Source organism: Marmota flaviventris, chromosome 8, assembly GCF_047511675.1.
Source record: "Marmota flaviventris isolate mMarFla1 chromosome 8, mMarFla1.hap1, whole genome shotgun sequence".
In the NCBI taxonomy this organism is placed as follows: Eukaryota; Metazoa; Chordata; class Mammalia; order Rodentia; family Sciuridae; genus Marmota; species Marmota flaviventris.
Window position 1 is genome coordinate 79,277,484 of NC_092505.1, and position 24,743 is coordinate 79,302,226.

Sequence of the window (24,743 nt, forward strand, 5' to 3'; positions counted from 1 at the left end):
AAATGATCATCACTATCCAGCCACCCTTTTAAGTTGAAAACAATAAGCAACACCCTTGGTGGTTTTATTCCCATTAGTCCTTACATCTAGTAAAGCAATAAATCCTGCTAACCCCATGTCTGTAACATGTCTCTGGTCTGACCACTTGCCTACTTCTATTCTGACCCAACCATCATCTCCTACTTGAATGTAGCAACTTAAAGAACTCAAATGCATTCCTCTCTTGCTTAACCTTCAAAAGCTTCCTGGTATACTTAAAATCCAAGCTTTTAATCCTAGTTTACAAAATCCCACACAGCCTGCTCCTTGCCACCTCTTTAGCCTCTGATCACACCTAAGCTTGCTGCCCTCAAACTTTGCTGTTTACTCAAACACAGAATCCTATCCTGAGGATCTAAAGTAAACAGTCTCTGTGTCTGGACTGCTCTTCTTTAACCTTCATATGGCTGGTCCTATATGGTCACCAAGATCCTCCTTAATATGGTCACCCATTCCCAAGTACCACTCAACCATTCTCTGTGATCTTTTTCTAATTGGATATATGACACTTAATACATTTTCTCATAATTATTGTTTTCTTCCTTCCATCAGAATGTAAGCCCCACAGGGAATAAAAGCACTATTCTTATCCACTGCTATCTCCCCTGCAGCTAAAACTGTACCTGGAATATTAAAAGGACCTAATAAATATTTGCTAAGTCAGTGACTAGAAATCTAGGCTTTACTCTAGCCAATTACTGAGTGAGAAAGTTGTGTAATCAAGTACATAAACAAATTGAAGCAACTTTTAAAACACAGCTGCCTAAAGTAGGAAGCCATATTCTCTTCAATTCTAGGTTGGCAATATATTTACCTTATTATTACATCATAGGAGTCGATTTTCTCTCCTAAGCTCTTATTCTTCAAAACTCCTCCATTGCCCACCACCACACACCTTTTACATGGCACCCTGTTGGGCAAACAGACAAGTCAGAGATTAAGCGATCTTTCATAGACTGGGGTAATTCCAAGAACCTTTTCCTACTTTTAGGAACCCTATGCCAAATTTCACAAGTAGAAAAGGAACCAATTGTTACTTATAGGTGTAGATACGTTTATACATATGTGTACATATAGATAGATATAGATATGTTTATGTATACATATACATATATATATGATTCAAGAAATAATATTCTATAGGAACAGTGTATGATCATTGTCAACAAATACCTCTCAGCAGCCCAATTTCTCATCTGATTCTTATAACCACTCATGGAGATACATAAGCCAAATATTCCCATTATATAAATGGAGAAATAGGTTCAAAAACATATAACAATTCCAAGTTACACTTCCAAGAGGTGGTACTAGCATTTAGATACAAAATTAGAGGACAATAGACCCCTCCACTTGGAGTTCTGCATGTTGTTATTGATGCCAGTGTGTTTTACATTATGTACATGTTTTGCCAGTGTTACCCATTCCTCTGAGATTCTATCTCTGGTTTTGTGTTGCATCTCACGAGTGACAAAGCAGATGGTGGATTCTGGTGGGGAAAGGGCAGCCTCTGTACTCTGCCCATTCTTACTTCAATTTCCCAAACATGGACTGGTGTTTGGAGCTTAACCAAAACAAACTACAAGTGCACTCTATGTTCCTGGCAAAGAGCTTTAAATTAGGCCACAAAGGGGGACTTCCTATTGCTGGCTAGCATCAGCCGAGAACCACAGATTGTATCCTGTTGGCTCTCAGAGCACATGGCCTTGGCCCATCTGCCTCCTAGCACTTACCACCAGCCAACCAGGCCTTACCACTAGCCAACTAGACAAATGAACAAATAAAATCCTTCTCTAGGGAGCAAAACTACAGAAGGGAAGGCTTTTGAAGCTGTCCTCCCAGGGACCTCATGATATGGGAAGTCTAAATTTAGAAAATGTGTTTCTCTGAGAACCATGAAATCAGCAGATCAGTTGAACTCATGACCTTAAAGTGTTTAGGAAATTAATGAGCAGCAAAATTGAACAAATGCTGTAGATTATTTAAAAAGAAAATGCAGGAATGCAGGAACTATTTAAAAGAGCCTGGCACTGGGCAAGTTAAGAAGAGACTGAACACATCCCCTACATTCACAAGCTACCTTTCTTACATAGAATTTGTATCCCTCATCTAATTATTTTATAAATTTTAATGCTAACATTTTAAAAACACTTATCACATTTTAATGGGAGTCCTCAGCTCTCAAATATTAATGAGTCATGTCTAAGGCAATGTCTTAGACAAGGACAAGAAGCACCAGTTTTATAGCAGGGCTTTAGGGGCGGGAGACCATCCGAAAGACATACAATGTCCAACACCACACATCATGGACATGTCACCTGTCACAGAGTGTTCTAGAGGTGTGTTTGTTTACATCTGTTTTTAACTAAGGAAGTAACCTATCTCTAAATGCTTTATTAGCAAGTGTGACTTTAGTTCCCAATCCCTGGAAGCTAAGTTTATCAAAGGCTCACTACTTAGGGCCATGACTGAAAGGGGAACATTGTTGAGTATTGAGAACTCTCTCTATCATTGTCATTATCCTCACCAGGTCCATCCCGTGAATGCTTTATGACAGGGGAAATTCCCATGCTCACAGTTTGCTTGGCCTTTCCTAATATCAGGGTCGGTTTAACGGAAATTAGAGGCTGAACCTCCTGAAGCTGGCTCTATCTCCCCACTGGGAAGGGGGCAGCTGAAAACAAACAAGATGGAAACAACAGGTCTTCCCAGGGAGATAACCAACCTCACGGAGATAGCAGAAGAATATCTATAATTATGGTACCCATTCTAAACATCTCCTTCCAATAAGGGTCAGAGGCCACTCCCTTGACAAGGGAAGGGTTGCCTTGTCCTGAGCCCAGGTACCCTAGGGGCTCCAGCATCCATCCTGGCTTACAGTCCCCAGTCTGCCAAGAAGCTGCCTGCCTCCATCTACACCAAATACACAGGGTCAAGGCCACAAGCATACTCCCAGGGGACTCCAACAAAGGACTTATGACCCACAAATCTTATCTCTAAAGTTGACCCCAGAAATAACTTGTCTCAACCTCAGACATGGCCAGTTCCATTTTGTCACTTAGCAATGAACTGATAGGTTGAATCTTAATATTTACAGAAGTTTCCCCTCTATCAGACTAGATTGCAGATGGTCATTAAGTCCTAGGTAATGTTTGGCATCATAATCTCAGGCTTAACCAAAGGGCATCTGTCATATTACATACCATCTGTTGTACTACATATGCCACATCACTGGTCTCCCTCAAGCTCCGGGTCCTGGACCTCCTCCCATAGACCCTACTGATTTGCCTCCAGCCAAGAGTAAAAGGGGAGTCTAGGACTGAAAGCAGATCTCTTTCCCAGGATCTTCCAGGACTAGCTACCTAAAGGGCCTCATTCCTTGTGCTCAGCCTCTCAACCTCCTCCTGCTGATGGTCTCAGCAGATTCAAGGACTTATGAAAAATGAAATCACACAGACACTCTCTCACTTCAGGAAACTTCCAATCCAAAGACTCTCTTCACACTTTAATGTTGCCACATTTTTAGGAGTTTCACATTCTGTTTTCTTCTCTGTCAACATCATAGGGGACAGGTAGAAGAGAGGAAGCACCCTTAAACTAAGAAAAACTGGTCAATGCCTTTGAAAGGAAACTTTTTCAGTGAATTCACATGCTTCAGTTGATTGCTACATGAGTGTGTGGAGGTCATTTTTCTCATTCATGTCTAAAATAAAGCAGGTACCTGTTACTTCAACTTGAGAACCGTTTGGGAAATGCACATGCCTCAAGCTGCTCACCCAGAAAACAAAATAATTCCAAGTGCCTGTTACCTGTTAATGGAAAATCCAAAAAGCTGCTGAACAGCAGTGGTAAAATATTACACTTCCCTCAGGTGAAAAGCATGTTTCCCACACAGTCAGGCAAAGCCAGCAGAGGGAAGCTAGGCAGAGGACAATATAGAGGAAAGAAATTTGAGTTGCCCATGTCAAATCATTCATGATATGTCTTCTTTTCTGAATGCTTTCCCTTTGGCAACAATATGTATTAAAGCACATCACTCCAACTTCAGTGAAGCACATCACGCCAACACTGGATGGCGGATGCTGTTAGTCATGTTTCAAATGAACTTCACCCTGCATGCCAGATAGCAGAGCTGTGCATTCAGAAGCCTACCTTAGTGAGCTCATTTCCTCTGTAAATAGCTGGCCTAGAGATAGCCATGTGACTCATCCCTGGGCAATAAGAGACTAGGAAAGTCTGTTAAATGATTTCCAAAGAGATTTTGCCCCACAAAAAAAAAAAAAAAAAAAAAAAAAAATTGCCACACACACACAAAAAAGTCTGAGCAGAACACTTTGTTTTTACCTGCCCCTTCCTTTCTGCCTAGACTTTCACATGTGGTGACATACAGTTAGAGTAGCTATAGCTACCTTGCAAGGAAAGAAGAGCCCCAGGAATGCTACCCTAGAGCCCTAACATCACAGAGCCGCTAATTCAATCCCACTACCACAGTCATTCTATGTTCAGGGAGCAGGCAGTCCAAATCTAGGAAGCGTCATTCAGATAACTGTGTGTGTGAACTGGCTGCCCCTAGGTAGAAGTAGGGCACCCTGAAAACTGGGACCATAAATCTGCAAATCTGAAACCACATATTTATGCAATACATACAATAATAAATGTTCAAATGAGTTTTGGTTAGGAAACTATTATTTGCATCCTGAAGAACCTAAAATGCTGTACAGGGAACTAGAGCTGGAGGTCTAGCTCCTCATTCTGGCTCCCCGACTTAGTACTTTGGGGAACTTTCCCTAGTGATCTGACCTCTGTGATCTCAATTTTCCTTTTAGTGAAGTAAGTGTCATGAATGTTGTTAATCCTTTGGATGTCATCATTTTCCTCTGATGTGTACCAGTTTCTATATCTTTATGTAATAACTGACCACAGCAATGTTAGAAAACAGATAATGGCTGAACTAGCACCTTCACCATGTATGACTCACTCTGGGGATGTCACAATTTCTTCTTACCCTCAGTTCTGTCTCTGGCCAAAAGGCTGTGGAATAAAGAAACCTTGCAAAACAGCAGGACATTAAAAATTCAGATATTGGGAGTCCTTAAAGCATTAGGATTCTCATTAACAAATACATTGCTGATGTCTAATTTTTTTTTAAAGTCTTCTAAGAGCATGCTCCTGCCTTGAATGGTAACCAATCTTACCCTGTTTGGCTGAGGCTGATGTAATAGATTCTGCTTGAGTGAGCAGCCAGGTAGATTTTACAAATCATCATCTATTTAGCAGGCAACAGACTTGACATAGGTGCTTGACACAGGTAGGTATTTATGGGTAATTATTGTATAACCATCTATGCTGCAGAACTAAAGAAGTCTTCTTAAAATCTGGTACACTTTCAGAATGCAATGCTGGTAGATGAGGGTGAGGATATAACTTGAACATTTTTGTGGGAGCTGAGATTTTTAAGCTAATGTTTCTGTTGCTTCTAACTGGGGGAGGATATACTCCCCCTGGGACCAGGGTACAGGCTGGTGCCAGGGAGCAACATGGATAACAAGGAAGGCTCATGGCTTTGGAATATTGGCATACTTTAATTATTCCTCTTCTGTACTATAATTCCCTTAAAATAGTCTCCATCTATAGTGAATTTCATTAAACATGGTAGTCTCATGTTAGATGTACTTTGGGAAAGAGGAACCTGAATCTATGAAAAATCATCATCATCAGTAGCAGCAGCTGAGCTTAGTTATTACAGAGCAGAGTTATTAATTGACTTCAGAATCCTCAGAGTGGCACAGAAACAAACGGGAACCATGGAAATGATGGAACATACTGATAAAAATAGTTAATTGTCTGTCATTAATCAGGTTTCCCTGTTCCTTAAAAATTTAAAGGTGGGTACACAGTTACCTGGAATACAAGCAATATTTTCCAGTCTACCTTCCAGCTAGGTGTTGGCTTGTGCCTGACTCCCACCCAATGGGATATCATTAGTGGTTGCTAGTAAATATTTAGCAACCAATTCTAGTGTGGTGGGGGGGGGGGCAAAGGATGAAGCTCTGGTTTGTAGCATTTGCCAAGCCTCATGGTGTAAATACTCCCACCATGGCTGATTTCAAGCTTTCACCTTGGTATCATGAATATGGAAATAGGAAGATGCAATTAAGTGTTAAAATGTGATTTCTGTGAGCTGTCGTTAAAGAGGGAGGCAAGTTTAAAGGGCGAGGTCATGCCCCTCTTCCCTTCCTCCTCCCTGCTGGCAGAAATGCAGATGTGATTGGCAGAACTCCAGCTATTGTATTAGACCCTAGGAGAAGCCACAGACCAGAGAAGAAGCCTTAGCCCTGATGATCACAGAACTGTTGAGTTAGCCCTGCAACATTTTGTAGACTTCATGTATGTGAAAACTATGAGAACTATATTTCAAGTTTTCCCATTCACAGAATCTGTCCCAACTAAGAACATCATGCATGCTGTTTGAGATTCTGAACAAAACTAGCACTTGTACCTGGTAGAATCTTAAAGGACTCAGACTTGAAACAACCACAGAAATGTCTGAATCCTTCTAGAGGATGGAGGGAATATAAAATATAGGAAATTACTTGAGCAGAAGAAATGGACACAGGCTGGTGGTGGAGAGTGGAGGCACTCCCAGTGACAAAGAGGAGAAAGGGAAGGGAATAGAAGACCAAGTCAGCAAGAAGGAAGGAAATAGTCTGGCCGAGGCACACACAAGTGGCTGAACGCCTGTGGGAGAAAACAGCTAAATAAAGCATAGTTTAGTTCTATGATAAAACTAGACAAAAATAGAACTACCAGTCATACACCCTCAATAATCTAACAGGAGTTTACATTTACAGAACCAAAGACTATAAATACTTGCAGATAACTTGCTGAAAATATTTAAGGAATAGCCATTATCACTCTTAAATAATTCAGGCACTGGAGTTAGAGTCATCTAGGTTCACATCCTAGCTTTGACACTTACCAGCTATAACAAACTGTGCATGTTTGCCTTGCCTTGGTTTCTCTGTTTGCGAAACTAGAGAATTGAGTCAATGCACATATGCCAAAGGCCTGTACAAAACAAAGATCTATAAATGAGAGCTATATAAAATATTAGGTAGAAATATATGTATATGGTTTCTGTTGATATGCAATCAAAATTGAAATGAAACGAATGGCATAGTTTTAAATAAGAAATTAGATTGATAGCCAAAATCATACTGAATGGGAAAAAACTGAGAGCAATTCCTCTAATATTACTCTCACCACTCTTATTCAATATAGTAAAGAAATCTATCCAGAGCACTCAGGCAAGAGAAAGAAAGAAAAGGCAAACACAGAGAAAAGGAGGAAGTCCAGCTATCCTTGTTTACAGATCATGATTCTGTACATAGAAAAATCAGGAGGACTCCATCAAATACTTTTAGAACTGATAAACCAATTCAGCAAAGTAACAAGATACAAAATCAACATACAAAAGTCAGTCGCTTTTTTATACACCAATAAAAGTCAGTAGCTTTTTTATACACCAATTCACTGAGAAATAAATCAGGAAAGTGAGTACATTCATAATAGCCACATAAAATAAGATATGTAGGAATAAATCTAATTAAGGAAATAAAAGACTTCTACAATGAAAATTATAAAACACTGAAGAAAGAAATTGAATACATTAGAAGAGGGAAAAACCTTTCATGAACTGGGAGAATCAATAGTGTCAAAATGGACATTCTACCCAAAGCAGTCTACAGATTCAATGCGATCCTCAATGACATTTTTCACAGAACTAGAACAAAGTCTAAAATTCAAATGGAAACAAAGGACTCCATATAGCCAAAGCAATCCTGAGAAAAGAGAACAATGCTGCAGGCATCACAATAACAGATTTCAAAACATACTACAGAGCCACTGTTACAAAACAGCATGGTATTGGCATAAAAGCAGACAACAGAAAGAGAAGAGAGAACCCAGAATCTTCAGCCAAGTGATTCTCAATGAAGGGGCCACAGACACACAGTGGGAAGAGAGCAGCACTTCAACAAGTGGTGCTTGGAGAACTGGATAGTCACATAAAGAAGACTGAAACTGGAGCACAGTCTCTCACCGTGAACAAAAATTAATTCAGAATGCATCAAAGACCTTAAATATAAGCTAAAACTTTGAAACTACTAAAAGAAAACACAGGGGAAACACTTCAAGGTCTTGGTACAAGCAATGATTTCCTAGGTAGGACTCCAACCGTCCACAAAACAAAGGCAACAGTTAAAAAATGGGATTACATCAAATTAAAAAGCTGCACAGCAAAGGAAACAATCAGCAGAGTGAAGAGACAGCCTGCAGAACGGGAGAAAAATCTCTGCCTGCTACTCATCAGAGCACTAATATCCAGGATATATAAGGGACTCAAAAAACTTAACAAAAACAAGTAATCCAACTAATAAATGTGCACATGATCTTAAAAGACACCTCACAAAAGAGTGAGTACAAACCACTATATGAAAAATCTTTAACCATCAAGGAAACGTAAGTCAAAACTACATTGAGATTCTATATTGCCCCCGATCATAATGACTATTACCAAAAAAAAAGAAAAGAAAAAGTAACAAATTTTGGTGAGTTTGTGGAATAAGAGGAAACCTTGCACACTCTTGGTGGGAATATAAATTAATATGACCACTATGGAAAACAGTATGAAGTTTCCTTAAAAAAACTAAAAATAGAACTACCAATATGATCCAGCTATCCCACTCCTGGGTATATATATATCCAAAGGAAATGAAGTCAGCACAGAAAAGAAATACCTGCATTCTTGTGCTAATTGTAGCCAAGATATAGAATCAGCTTAGGTGCTATCAAAAGATGACTGGATTACTATATATATATATATATATATATATATATATATATATATATATATATATACACACACACACACACACACACACATATATACACAATGGAGTAGTATTCAGCCATAAAGAATAATGAAATCCTTTCATTTGCAGAAGCATAGAACTGAAAGACTTCATGTTAAGTGAAATAAGCCAGACAAAGAAGAACAAGTATCATATGTTTTCTCTCATATATGGAAACTTACAGAGAAACAGAACAAACAAAAATGATGACTTGAACATAGAAGAGGGACTACTAGGTATTGGGGGATGGGTCAGGAGCAGGGGAAAGGGTGGTAGGAATGAGGAGGGAAGGAATATAGACAAGATCAAAGTTCAATATTTTGCATCTATGGAAAAACCACAGCAAAATCCATTAATTTGTACAATTAATTGGTTAATAACTATAATAAAAAAATTAATTAAAAATAACAAACAAAAATAAATCAATTATATTACATAATATACACTTCAATAATCTGGGTCCCCAACAGAAAAAAAAAAAAGACCTTAACAAAATCTAACACTGCTCCTGTAGCTCCATTGTGTAAACTCTATCTCACTTTCACTTCCTGGCCCACTACAGCTATCTTCTGCACCCACCAAATAGCACATCCAGCACATCCATTCTCTTGGGCAAGAAGGGAAATTCTGTCATTGTCCCATGTTTAATAGACACCTGACATTTTTAAACCACCCACATTCTCATGTTAGCCCACCAGCCAAATTCTAAAATGTGGCTTAAACCTTATGAAATGGGTCCACCTGCCAACAAGTCTATCTTTGGAAATTCAATTTGTACAGGGTTATCTTAGCAACAGAATTTTCTAAAAACTAAAACCTCTGTAGTCAAAAAACATATATCTAAGCAAGCTGTCTGCTTCCTTCAAAGATATTTCTAGTAGGGGGCAAGGAAGAGAACAGCTTCCAATATCCAATAGTTAACCTTTTTAACAAGAGAAACAGAAGGAGTTAGGATGACGCATGGGAAGATATGTGAAACAACCCATGAATGGTATGAATTAATTCTTAAGTAGAAACACCTTTAAAAAGGTGACCATGGGTTAAAAATGTCCTGGCTTAGTATGAGCACTATTCATCATTAAAACTTGCAAATTCAGTCAAAAAGTTACGTACTTCTAAATTGAGTTTGTAGTTCATTTATTTCAAGTGTAATAAGAACAAAAATATAAACTACTTGTCAATTACTACCTGACAGAGGATTAATATCTAGGATATACAAAGAACTCAAAAAATTAAGGCAAAAAGAACAAGCGATCCAGTTGATAAATGGACAAATGAGCTGAATAGATACTTCTCAAATGAAGTACAAATGGCCAATAAATACTGAAACACTGTTCAGCATTGTTAGCCATTAAGGAATTACAAATCAGAACTAGATATTCCTTCTCACCCAGTCAGAATATTATCAGTTGGCTATTATCAAAAACAGGAAAAGGAAAAAAAAATTATCACATGTTGTTGAGGTAGTGGAGAAAAAGGAAAAAAGAAGGCTTTAATTATACACAGGTGCTATGGAATTTTCCTGAGTAAATACATTCATCTCTTTGGGCACATCTTTTGAACCATCTTAGCTAAAGTTAAAAGTCAAAGAGAAGCAAGGAAATAAACTCACTTGTCAAACTCATCGAAGAGATCACAACTCTGCAGTTTTGAAAGAGCAAGTTTAAAATATGCCTCTAGAAAAGAAATGGAATGTTATGAGTAAGAAGATAATCATGACTTCTCAGGTAACTAATAAGCCACCTTGCTCACTACCCCCCAAATCTATTTCCAACTGGTAAGGCCACATCTGGTTTAATGTGTGAAAAATTAATGATACAACTACAATTACCCCCACACTACTCCATAAGCACATTCAAAATGGCAGTGCTCTAAATGTACTTCACCAAAACCCCAGAAAGAAATAAGATGCTTAACCTGAAAACAATCAAAAAAGTAATTAAAAATTTAACAGTATCTGATGATTCTGAAACTGACATTAAAATTAAAACCAAGAGTAAGTTTAAACCAATTCTCAAATTCTCTGCAAAATATTTTTAAAATACAAAAAAAAACCCAAAAAACCACAAAACAATCAAACAAACAAAAAATAAGCAGAATCAGTCAAAAAAAAAAATTAAAATCTGACTCAGAAAAGCATAGGCCTGTCAACTCTTCGGTTTTATATATATATATATGTGTGTGTGTGTGTGTGTGTGTGTGTGTGTGTATAAAAATTAGATGTTGATGGACCTTTATTTTATTCATTTATTTATATGTGGTGCTGAGAATCATCCCTCACACATGCTAGGAAAGTGCTCTACTGAGTCACAACCCCAGCCCCACATCTTGGGTTTTTAAGGTCTCCCAAAAATCTAGAACTTAAAGCTTGTATGGCCAATCAGTTCTCAATGAGCAAAAGCAAAAGTGCTTTGTCACTAGGAGATGGAATAATTCCCTCTAAATTTAGCAAAAGTGAAATACCCACTGATTAAATTAAAAGGCTGATCAAGAAGCTAAAACTTCCTGATGAAATAAACAAAACAAATCAGGTAAAAGAGGTGAAATGGGGAAACAGGAAAGAAGTTAACATCCAGGGTTATCCTGTTAATTCTTTTTATGGGGAGGTGGGTACTAGGGATTGAATCCAGGGACTCACACATGTTGACAAGCACTCTACCACTTAGTTATATCCTCAGCCCCTCCTGCTAATTCTAAATTGGAATAAAGTAAGGTATAGAACTCATAGGAGTCACCCTGTGGCAGAACAAAAGTAAAACACAGCATCTCAACAACAAAAATCTATCGTCTTAATTACTTAAACTCAAAAGCAAGGGATATTTCTGTTTCAAAATATAATTCCCTTTATCCCATCCCCCAGTTGTATCCCTTAGGAATCATTAGGAGGCAGAAAGATTAAAAGGCCTTGGAATTATACAAACATGTGGTTCTCATCAAAGAGGACTCAAACTTAACAGGAAAGGTTCAGAATACTGCTACTGACCTGATCTTTTTGTCCCATAGGGCAAATAAAACTGATCACTACCAGTGACTATAGCAGTATTCCTAAAATCAGACACACACAAAAAGGGGTGAATCTGAGGAAACCTGGAAGAAAGGAAAAAAAAACAAACTGATTATGAAAGAGCATTCTATATTGTCAGGCTTTTCAGACAACTACTGAAAATAACTATAGCATGTAACTGAAGTTGTATTTTTAAAATCTTTTATGTAAGACAGTATTAGATATTACATAGAATGGAATATGCAGTGGAGCTACACACTGGAATGGAAACACTTTCCAAGTACTGAGAACAAAATTTTGTTACAGTGGAGGTGAAAACAAAATTTTAAAACAGCACCAAGCAATCAAAGAATAGCCAGGAAGGAACAAAGGGAAGTAATAAAGGTACTGATACTAAGTCATTCCTAAATGTTAAAAGGACCATTTGTATGTTGTTGTCTCAGCTGTAAAAACATATTAAAAAGTAGATGGAGCTAGAACGTAACTCTTCCCTAATGTCATTAAATTAAGATTTACCCAAGAACAAGAATGTGGGCATTCATCTTCTTACTGCCTGCTTTGCACTGAAGGCAACCCCCAACCCTCTGGACAAGAGAGAAAGCTTGATCAGCATAGGAATAGCCTCTGTTTTTCTTATTTTTAGTGCCTGACACAGAGTTTAGCATATTTAACAAAATGATTAAATAAATTTCATTTTTTTTTTCCTGTGCTGGGGATTGGACCAAGGGCTTTGTGCATGCTAGGTAAGTTCTACCACTGAAGTACTTCCCCAGCCCTCCAAATCAATCTTTTGGGATTCTTATGAATCAGAAAAAAAAAAATGAGATTTTTGAAAGGATCTTAAAGTTCATATTAAAATGCTGCTTTCACCCAGCAGAAGGACTGGCTGGTACTTACACGCTGCAGGACAAATATAGCTAATCCTAACCACAGTCCCACACCTGCCATCATCTTTCCTGCCACATCATGAGTTTTGTGCTTAGTCTAAAAATTGCAGGTGGAGATCAGAGTGATACAGGGGCTTCAGAGGGCTGCATGACAAAATGTAAGACTCAGGAAGAGTGAGAGAGCCTCAATTTTATCCTGGCTTTGTCACTCAGGAGCAAGTCAAAGGAGCTTAATGTTTTCAGAGCTGAATTACGAAATTACACTGCATTCAGGAGAAGGAAAGTAGGTGAGACCAGTCCTCTCTGCTCCAGCTATGATGTCCCAGATTCAGCTGTGATAGTGATAGCAGTCTCAAGAGCCAGTCAACCTGCAAATGTCATTTCTATATCAGTGTTGATCTTAAGCCTAGGATCTGCCTTGGGAAGAGGAAATATCAGGTCACCTGATTTAACCTTGAGAGAAGGCTCCTGAGCTTCCCAGTCTTCCTTGGAAAATTGAACCCTAGTTAACTGCACCAATAAAAGACTCTTGCTTGGAGTTAGCAATAGGAACACTGATGCTAACTAATGACTAATGTCTATTTCCAGTTGGATCTTGGACTAGGTGACTTTTATTTATTTCTAAGTGAAATAATTGTTTGATATCATATTTCAGACATTTCAGGGGATCAATAAGTATTAGCTTTATCTGTAATAATTATATTACATTGCATATACTGCAGTGCATCATATCACAAAATACTGTGTTACATGTTACATTGTAAGATATCACATTGATTAGAAATTTTCCCTTTTACTGACTTTTAGTGAACTACATAGAATGCAAATAATTAATAATCTATGTACAGAGTAATGACTACTTATTGTAATTGTCACATTGTATATATTAGAGTGTATATACACTGTAACATGATACATTGTATATATATTGTACATATAAATATATACTACAGTATATAATATTATATTACAACATATTTATTACATTATATTTCCATGACAGTTATTGGTGAAAAGCCTGGCAGGGCAGGTAAAGTGCATTAGTCAATGTAGGTGAAGAAACTAAAGGTATGAAAAGTGAAGTAACTCATCTGGAGTCACTAACCTGCACACAACGAAGCTGAAATCCATGTGCAAACTGAAATCTAAAGAAAGGTGTCCACATTATAACTCTCCAGGTTTCTATGTGCAACTTCCTGATTGATACTAATAATTCCTCTTTCTGAGAAAATGGCAAGCTCTAGGGGACTATGCTCAGAGAATAATGCTCATCTGACAAGTACAAATCTACTTGTCCCTTGGATGACAGACTTACAGATCTGCTGAACATATGTACTTTGTATACACACTTTATTTAACCTTTTGGGGTTTTCTCAAGATGTAAATATCCAATTTTTAATTAAAGTTATAGAGTACCTTGATTCTAGAGTAGCATATTATCTGCCACCTATATGTGGCTTATGAAATCAATTTTTGGAGTAATGATCAGCATATTTCAAAAAATATGAACAGAACAGAACACAGTATATCTTGGATAGTAAGGGTAAAATATTGGGTTTTTTTCTTATTCTAAATACATATGTGTACTGTGTTCAAGTGAAATGTCTTTATTATGAGTCATAGTCAAAAAGCATAAACACACTCTTCTAGTTTTGTAGTGGCCCAACCTGGACATACACCCATGGAAAGACTACAAACAGCCATTGCATGTAATCATGTACAAAAAAATTTGTACGTATCTTCAGTTTTTCAGAGCTGACTGATTTCTAAGGGTCTGTGGCCCCAAAGGTTAAGAACCAGTAATGGGAAGACATAGTCTCATAATATAGTAAAAGAAATTCTGAATTCTGGGATGCTTAATGAGAAAAATGCTGAAGATTTTACATCCATTTTATACAATTAAACATGATTAATTATGTCTCTTTTTTTATTATCTAGAAGACTTTTGACCAGCACTCTATCAAAGTCAAGATACACAGAAGTACATGTGTGGATAAAAAAAAAAAAAAAAACACTGTGAAAATCCTGACAACTACAACAAAAAGTCATTATTTACATTGCATATAGATTAATTATTATTTGCATTCTATGCCATTTACTAAAAGTGAGTAGAAGTCAAGGAAAATTTTTTTTTATTGTGAAAATAAGTACTCTTATTTAAAATTTCAGAAAAACATGCCTGTTAAAACATGGTTAATTTTGAAAACTGATAGTTTGTCAGTAATCAGAAAGTGCTAGGAAAGCAAGAACATCAGTTTTAACTTCTTCAGTTATACAACTGGTTAAGTGAGATATATAGTGAAAATGCTAAAGACTTTCCACAGCTCTGTGCTTATGGCATGATTGGCCTGTCATGCTTTATTGATTTCCAACTTTAAAAGTATAGGTTCAAAGGGTAATATATTATGATATTAAATCAAATACATAGCCAAGAAAAATTTCTCCCTATTAATGTGGTTTATGGAATCTTATTTCCTGATTCAAAATATTTAGTATTTTGTCTTTTTGTTGCTTTAGAAACTTTGATTATCAATTGTCTAAACTCTCAAGGCTAAATTGTCCTTGACTTTTTCCATATCCATCCAAAATTTTGCAAGGTAATATCTTTGGATCCCTCTCAGAAAAATTACAGAAATTAAGTTTAATTAATATGATTTTTTTAATGTGCAAAGCTCTAACTCTGGTTTTTAAAGCAAATATAGGAAATAAAAGCATAGCATCATTTCAATGCCCAGATGTCAATATAAATGGCATCAGTATAAAGACTTAAGCAAATCTCAAACACAGGACATTAGTAAATAGGACATTATGCATTGATTTAATGTTAGCAAGAACAAGAAGCTTTATAATAGGTAAAAGAACCAATATACTATATTAAATTGAATATTAACCTAAGCAACTGTAATTTTTACAAATTCTCCAATTTCATAACTTGTTTTTGAATAAACTTTAGCCTCACTTTTAAAATTAAATGCCTATTCAACAAAGATTATTGAACAAACATAAATATGCAAATTTACACATTAGAAAACCAGAGTAAACAGGAGACATCATTCAAAGACAATGAATAAGTCCTATTCTTTTTCATCATCTGTGTGGTGAAGTTGCAAAGGTCATACTGTCCTCTTTGCTTTTCCTAAGCCACTGCTTCCTACCTCTTCAGGAATCTGATTCTCCTTTTCAGAATCTTTAGGGGCAGCCTGAAGAATTTTCCATTTCCTTTTTGCCACTGGGGAGTTGGACATATACAAACTAGATTCCCTCCTGCATACTTATTTCCAGCTTTCCTTGATGAAAGCAATGTAGAATTAGTGGCAGAGGTGAAGGAACCAAGGACCTTTCTTGGAGCTTGAGAAGCTACCACTTATCTGGGACACTGTCTGCTTTTGTCCACACCATGTTCAAACAGGAAGAGACGAGAAAAACACAGATTCACAGCCAAAGGTATTTCACAGAACAAGGACCAAAATTTCTAATCGTAAAGTTTGACTTAGAGGCAAAGGAGAAGAAACCACAAAATAATAAGAGTGAAAATAGCTTGGGAACAAGGTGGGGGAAATACAACCTAAAGAATACTTACCATTTTTATGACCAAACCTAAATAACACCTCTCTAATCTTAGTTGTGTGGAAAGAATACCGGTCTGATTGAGTTCTTTGGTGCCTTTTCTTAAAATGTGTGCAGAGCTCTGACTAAAAGCACAAAAAAGAGACAAGATATTCAAGCTCTTCCTTAACTATGGTGTGCCCACCTTACACTGTTAAGATTTGTATGAAAAAAAAAAATTGTAAACCAGTGTTGAAAACAATTGCAAATATGAACATTTTGTATGCCACAGGTTTTTTTTTTTAACACTTTATTTTGTCTATTTATCTTTACCTCAAGAGAGATGCAAAAGCTGGCTTTGATAAACAAGGCTGGATCTTATTTCGGTGCTTCATTTCTATAGGTGGTACCCTAGAAGACAAAAATAGTGTCTGTCAGAAAGCAAGACCTGGAAGCATGCCCAAAAGGAAGCCAAATGCCTGGGAGCCTGCTCGTTGCCACCACTGACAGGCTATTGGGCAGGGGGTCAAAAGCCTCCCTGCAGCCCTGAGTTCTGACCCTCTCTAAGTCCCATGCACACTTGAGGATCTTCGAGTATAAGGCAAGGGAGTGTGGAAAAGGCCAAGGTGACTAGCAACCCAAGAAGTGGTTCAAAGAGCAGTGAGTCAAAGGACTCTCAGAGAAGGGATAGGGTTACCGTGGTAGAAGCCAAAACCACGATCCATTTTTAGACTCTCTCAAGAGCCAGAGAAACCAAACTCACTCCAAGGGCACATGATTATCATCTACCATGCCACATCTAGGGCCGCCTACCAACAGGGAACATCACAAAAACACCTGACCTGAGCAGTTTCAATAGGCTTTTTGCCTCGTGATCCTGGGGACTCCATAAATCACAGCATTTGGAATCTTATCTAATGCTTCTCTATTCTTGGCACAGGTTAGGCCCTTGTGTGACTCCTGAATGGAGTACTTGTCTCCGAAATTTAAAAGGGTATTGTGAAACATGACAGAGAACAACAATGAAAATGAACCAAAGGGGTGGAGGGTAGCAGGATCCAGACTAGCTGGGAAAGAAGAAAATAGCTTAATATAAAATCCTAACTGACAATTATCAACGATGTGAAGAAATGATATAAAAATAATCAATTTTCTTCTATAATCAATAGGATTCAAACTGAAAGAAACAGACTAACCCATTTATGGATAAACATAATTTTCTATATTTAAATACAAAATCTCCATTGTTAGAAGATTTTATATTTAAAATATTGAAATAGGTTTCTGATCTAAAAAGCTCATAAAGTCCTTATGCAGGGAAACATCTTGTTGAGTACCACAAATGGCAAGGACCCTTTGATTAACAAATAAGAAAGATACAAACATAAATATGGTAGAACAGCACATCAGGCCACAAACACTGACTTATATTTAGAGGAAAATGGGATATATATCATTAGACTTCAAAGGTCATTAAAACCAAAAACAAACTACTTTAGGATATTGCAAAGTCAAACTTCGGGTGTCTGTTAAAGCAAAAACAATTACCATCTTAAATATTTTTTGAAGGAATCAAGCTCATGGTGCACACACACATTTGAGGTAACTCCCCTGGGTACTTTCTATGATTGTAAGAATGTGTTTGCTTAGCTTAGATACGCCTCAAGTTAGATGACAAAAGACTGTGTTGTATTTGACCCTTTTTATTATTTTGTCCTTTCCCCTGTGACAAATAATAGGATCTAGAGGAAAGTAACAATTTAATAGTTTTTTGTTTTCTCTGTTTTTTGTCTTTCACTACTAAGAGTGGGATAGAAAGGATATGACAGAGATGGAGGGAGAGACCACTGATGGGTAATCATCATGGAATGGATAATAGACTTTAGAGCTCTCTAGCCCAGGGGCATTGTTATTGTTTTTGTTTTTTTCAGTAGCCATTTGCCTAACTTCCTTCCAAGAAAAGCACTGTAATTGTTTTCCAATTAGTTAGTTATAGAAATTAGTTATAGAACCATTAATATTTTTATCTTGTAAGCATAAGCTACAAACATAATCTAAGCTCTAAGACTTAGTATTGAAAAGTTGACAAAAAATACTCCTTTGTCTAAGACAGCAAGTTGCCATGGAGTGTATTTTGAGTTAATTTTGTGTTGCCCTCCATTTAGGATTTAAAGGTCATCAAAACTTTATTCCTAGCTAAAGGACTGACAAAGGGGAGAAAGATAAAACTTACTTATGGAGATTTTTTTTTTTTTTTACAGTAAAGTTATCTGTGCCTATTCAAAGTTTGGGGGTTGATATTATCAAGTCAAGTTATTTTTTAAAATATATATATATCATCATTCATCAAATATTTTTAAACAAAGAAAACCAAATGTAGTGTTTACATTTTATCAACAATCTCTTATCTAAGCATTTTAGGCCCTAAAAGTCAAATGCCACTGAGAATAAGAATTACTCCATTAATTCAAGGAGATGAACTATCGTATAAATGCAAATATTATGTCCCAAAGATTGTTACCACTACTGCTTCACTGGAGAGTCAGTAAAATGTAGTGTTATTTATAAATTTTCAAATTGTTAGAGATACTAATCTATAGGATACTGAATGGTTAGACCCCAAATTTTAATGGAAACTTAGAAAAGATACAAAATATTACAATGCTTAAGTCCCTCTCCTATAATTTGAGGAGTAAGTTTGTATGAAAGTCTAGTTTGGGAATTATGTTTAAGTGGCAAAAATGAAACTTACCCATAAACATTTGTTCCCCACAATATACAATGCAGTACATAATAGAGAAAAACAGCACTGAGGAATATGGCCACGAGGTACCCTCTCATGGCTGGCCCACCTGAAATACAAGACAAAGTCCAAAGAAATGGGAAGAATGTTAGAAAGTTTTTCACAATGTTTCAAATATAAAGTCAAAGCAAATAAATATACATAAGGGGAACAAAAGAAAACAATGTAGATTTGTAAATTTGAAAATATTCAATGTGCAGAATGAGAATATCTTTTTTCTGCTTCTCCTCTTATCAGCTAATCAATACAATATGGTATGTGTTTAGACCAATAAACAGTTAATGGATTCAAAACTAGGGACTTACCTAATACTTTCTTAAGTTAGAAAGAAAAGTTCCTTCAGAACAAAATTTTATAACATGTCTATATCAAATTTTTTTCAGAAACATTGAATATCCATTTTCTCCTTCTCAATATAAAGTGAATATATGCCTTAAGATGTGAATAAGAATTACATTTATTCAGAGCCTAAATGGCTTTTAAATGTCATACCTTATAATTTTCATGGGTCTTTCTAATTTTGAAAAACCTCAGGATAAACATCTACTGAAAAATATTTCTGACATCCTCAATTTTTATGTACATTTAGACAACCAATTTTTCTACACAGGTATATTGACCTAATTTCTTGCTTATTTTTGGTAATGAATCAGTATAGTTCACTGCACATGTGCAGACAAAAATCTGAACACATTTCTTTCTAGAATGTAAGTGGAAAAAACCCTCTTAGAATATATTTTTTTATAATCCACTCTAACACATTTGTCTAATCCCCTACTCTTTGCTTCAAAAATGGAAATGAAAAACTCCCACTTTCATATGTAATTGAATGCAAAAGACAAATTTGATATATGGCTTCATAATAAATCTTCTATTTTAGTGCATGTGACTTTAAATAGCTATGCTATTTCTCTGCCTCCCTTACCTAGTTTATAGTTCATCTAAACAATTGTATGTGTCTCTATTCTAACTCCTATCCATATCTGTTAATCTCAATTACAGCGATGCAGAATAGGAAGTGGGAGTTTGGTTGGATACATTTCCAAATAACATAATGTTGACACACTTTCAATGGTAAATAAGTTCAAGTGCAATTGTGTTTGTTTAAATACATAACAATGAATCCCACCATTATGTACAGTTGTAATGTACCCATAACTATATGGAAAAAAATAAGTTCAACTGAAAAATGAAAAGCACCTCCTTGTCTTTTTAAGTGGAATACACTAAATATAATTTGAGCTTTTCTTGGTGAGGCAAGATAATCTTAACAAACATTATATTTGTGCTAGGCATTTTAGAGTTGCGACTCTCTGGAGCTAAAGAGGGTGTGGGTTTACTTGCTAAACAGTCCTAAGCTGCAATAATTATTTGGCTGAGATTTCTCTGACTCCTCTCTTGCTGTTAGCTATTGCTCTGTGCAGCCACCACTCCCATATGTCACTATTATACAGTAGTTAGAAATGAATGCTATGTCAGGAGAAAGCAAATAAACAAATAAATTAAAGGAACAAACTTCAGTTTGCACATACTTCTAATTTAGTAGACATGATTCTTATGAAGAATTAACATTATCTGGAGATCAGAAGACACGATTCACAGCCCCACTGCACATGAAGCTTGGGTGGCCTTAGGTAAACCAGTTTGCTTCTTGCAACCCAAGCGTCCTCACATATTTGCAAGTGAGAGCACACCCTCTACTTCATTGGATTATTACACTGTCCTGGAAGGCAATTTATCATTGGCCAAAATAGTCAACCAACAACTTGCTTAAATTGTTCAAATTAAGCATTTATATTTCTACTAGGAATAATATCATTTATGTAAATATCCAACAAGGATGCAACTTATCAGTATCTGCAAATTTTATTTCTATCTAAGATAAGAAAATGTATAAAGGCCTAGATTTTAAAAGTCAGCATTTAAAATTCATATATCTAACCCCGCAAACATATTCTTTGGGAAATTTATGTATTACAGAGCATGGAGTTATGGGTAAGGTTTTTGTTTTGTTGTTTTTCATTCAGTAAAAATGTGGTTTAACTGAAAACAAATAAGTGTGAGAGAGCATTCTTTTTTCCTTCAAAAGTAAAATGAACCTACTCTTGAAGAGCCATAGCACCAGAAAAAAATTTTTTTTTTTTTTTAAAGTAGGAAGCTTGGCTACTCTCTAGTATTTCATGGCCAATTTAAAGCTTTGATATTCAAATTGCAAAGTAGACCAGGGTCAGCCAGGATATCCTTGTGATAAACATGTATGGTTCCTCTGCTTGTTCACAGGAAAAAGCTAACACAAATAAATGAGTTCTGTAATTAAAATTCTATAAATGGATGACCATCTTGCTTTGTGAAAAGCAATCAAAGGAAAACCAGTTGGAATTTAACATAGGGTGTTTGCTTTCAAAAATACCTAAGGCCTTGGAATACAGCTTCAATTGCCCGTACAAACATGTTTCAAGATCTTGACATTGAACACGACAGATGCCAGTTTAGGGGCTGCAGGTGGTTCTGAAACCAGGGGCCCTACAACATCTTTGACTAAGTTTATCACAATGCAATCATTCCTCTTCAGGGTGGATAAAGGGCAGAGAGGGAAGTAGAGCTCATTAGCAAAGGTCAAATATCTATTTCTTCTCAAACTCTGAACTTAGCTCAATTGTGGCAATGGTGTTTCCTCCATTTTAATAAAAAACGTATATTTTATTTGTATGGAGCTTTGAAGTTCATACAAAGCTTGAATGTCTATCATTTAGCTCACACCTGGCTCAAAATATGCTTGTCAAATGGGTGTGCAGATATGATTTTCTTGATGAATAAGGAAATGAAAGTTTCTAAACTTGTCTCAGATCACACAGTTCAAGGGAAAAAGAAATAGATTTTCAGTCTGACCCTTTCAGAGTTCTATTCCTGGTGTCATCCTGTCATCTCAAGATAAAATGCATTAGAGAGAATTCTAATCTGAAACCTCCTTATGGTGCCCTGCTGGTGTGTGCAGTTTTGGAAGGGTCAACTCACACAGCAGTGAAAGGAAGGCAGCTCTAGGGCAGCATTCAAGGGTTAGCACCAGTGGGGTGAAGGGTGTTAGCATGCAGATTCTGGAGTCCCTACAAGCTTCCTCCAATTTGATTCTTACGTACAGAAAAGTTTGAGAAACACTGCTCTAGGACACAGTATAGAACCATGGAGGGAAAAAGAAATAACAGATTTCCTGAACTGCATAGACCATAACAGATGATAGAGTTAGTACTCCCACAAGACAGCAAGTGCCACAAAAGCAGGTCCTGTCTTCTCTAGCATTTTATTTTTAGTACTTCTAACATAGCACTGTCACAAAGAAGAGGCTAAGCAGACAGTTATTGAATATGCAGATCCCCAATGCTTTGTGTTAATTCTTTTTTACCTTAAATGCCTAGTACACGGCACATGCTCAGTGAATAACAGCTGATCTGAATTCCTGTGAAGTATGAGTGCTTACCATGTGCCAAGTAGGATAAATGCTTTGGGTGCATTATCTTATGTCATATTGTCAATGATCCTATGAGGGAAGTAGTAAACTTGCAATTTTTATTTTAGAGATGATGAAACTGAAGGTCTGAGAGGTGCAATAACTTTCCCAAGTTCACAAGCAGCAAAATCGGGACTCAAACCTACATCTACCACACCAGAGTCCCTGTACCATACAGCCTCTCACAGAGGTGAGCTTTCACAAATGAGCACAGGCACATTCTTTTGGTATCAGACAAAACATGACATTTCTCTAATTTATCAATTCTACCAACTCTTTAAGCAGTATCTATTTAACATCAATTGGCAAAATTGAAAGTTTATAGTCTTTTTGATATAAACTCTGCTGAAATAAAACCATATTACTAATAACCCCATTCCTTCTAATTCTGCTCCTCCCAACCATGTTAGCATTGTTTATAAAAACAAAACAAATCCTACGGAATGACACTTTAAAACTCATCAGATTTTTATTTGCAGATTCTTCTAATGCTTTCTCAAACCAAAGGGAGCTTGTTTTCTCAACCAGCTAGAAAAAATATTGTGTTCAGCAAGAATTCTGGAAACTTTGTTCTACTTATCAAGTACAAAAGTATCTCAATAAATATTATATAACACCAAGAAAGAAACAGCCTTGGCCTTGCAGGTGCTTTCTAAAGCCCTTCTTCAGACCCAGTCACCAAGTTCTGGGACTGATCCTGGCCTAAGAAAAGGGAGCCCCAGGAGCCCTTGATTAGAGATCATAGTTTGGTCCAGTTCCTATTGCACCTGTGCCAATCTTGGGTATCACAACTGCTGAAAATGGGTTCTTGCTGCTGTATTCTTAAATGATATCATAGTTTTGTAAAGTCTTTATTCTTCTCTTAGGCCCCAGGAGCTCTTCAGCCAATCTTTCAGTGAATTTTGTATCTAGGATCCAAAATCATGTCCAAGCCAGTCTGTAGCAAGGCTTCCCTTTCCTTCCTGCTTCCTCAGTGACAGATGACTTTATCTTTCCACTACTGGATCTCCTCTCACATCCAGTATGCTGTTTAATACCACCTGATAACTTGAATTTTTGTGCAAATTAGAAAATAACAGCTCCTCTGATTTCACATAGTCCTGTGAGCACCCAATATCTATTATATTAGCAACAGCTAGATTTCAGCCACAACTTATCCCTTAGCCAGGTATCTGTCTTCATAGCTTACCTCCACAACTTTACCAGGTGGCCCTGTTAACATTTGTCCACTCAGTCCTCTGAGAAGCCTTCGTCCTTTCAGGTCTCTGCTGGCCCTCAGCTCACACTGATACACACTGAAGTCTACAACAGATTTTGCAGTTTGCCTGCCTTCCTCTTTGTATTTACAACTCAGTTTTGTGATTATTCTCTACAGTTATATGCCTAGGACATTTTAAACAAACCTGTGTAAACAAATCTAGGACAGACCCTCCAGCTCCAGCCATGCATTAATGTTTGTTACTGAGGATTGAACTCAGGAGCACTCAACCACTGAGCCATGTCCCCAGCCCTATTTTGTATTTTATTTAGAGACAGGGTCTCACTGAGTTAGTTGCTAAATGCCTCGCTGTTGCTAAGGTTGGCTTTGAATTTATAATTCTCCTATTTCAGCCTCTCAAGCCACTGAGATTACAGGGTGCGCCACTGCACCCAGCTAATATCTATTTCTTTTGGTCCCAACCCAAAGGTCCTCTAAACTTAAGCCTCCTAGACCTGGCCATCTGCATATAACACAAGCCTTAATGGATAAGCACAGGACCTCACAGTGATAGATGTAAAGGGCTCAGTCCTATTTAACTCACAATCCTTTTGTAAAGTATGGTGGTCCTAAGCAACTCAGTGAAACCCTGCCTCTAAATAAAATAGAAAATACGGCTGGAGATGTGGCTCAGTGGTCGAGTGCCCCTGAGTTCAATCCCTAGTACCTACCCACCCCCCCAAAAAAGTATGGTTGTCTTTATTTCTAATTGGATAGCCCAATGTATGGGGTACCCTTTTTTATATACCAAGGACCACCTCCACTTGCAGGAGGTGTAAATAACAGCAT

The 24,743-nt window shown here is 36.9% G+C and overlaps 1 protein-coding gene and 1 pseudogene across 11 annotated transcripts in view; both read right to left on the bottom strand.

Moving 5' to 3' along the window:
- St3gal6 (ST3 beta-galactoside alpha-2,3-sialyltransferase 6) overlaps positions 1-24,743 on the bottom strand; it is a 330,280-nt gene that overhangs the window by 45,463 nt on the left and 260,074 nt on the right. For 10 of the 11 annotated variants that reach the window (XM_071615420.1, XM_071615423.1, XM_071615419.1 and 7 more), the window contains 5 exons: positions 19,141-19,240; positions 16,722-16,799; positions 11,935-12,038; positions 10,564-10,627; positions 854-949 (listed from right to left, as the gene is read on the bottom strand). In XM_071615420.1, the coding sequence (XP_071471521.1) occupies positions 854-949; positions 10,564-10,627; positions 11,935-12,038; positions 16,722-16,799; positions 19,141-19,229 (431 nt within the window). In that variant the 5' untranslated portion in view covers positions 19,230-19,240. The remainder of the gene's footprint in view (positions 1-853; positions 950-10,563; positions 10,628-11,934; positions 12,039-16,721; positions 16,800-19,140; positions 19,241-24,743) is intronic. The other variant, XM_071615424.1, reaches the window with a different exon arrangement.
- On the bottom strand, positions 15,743-16,377 carry LOC114098938 (PCNA-associated factor pseudogene; annotated as a pseudogene).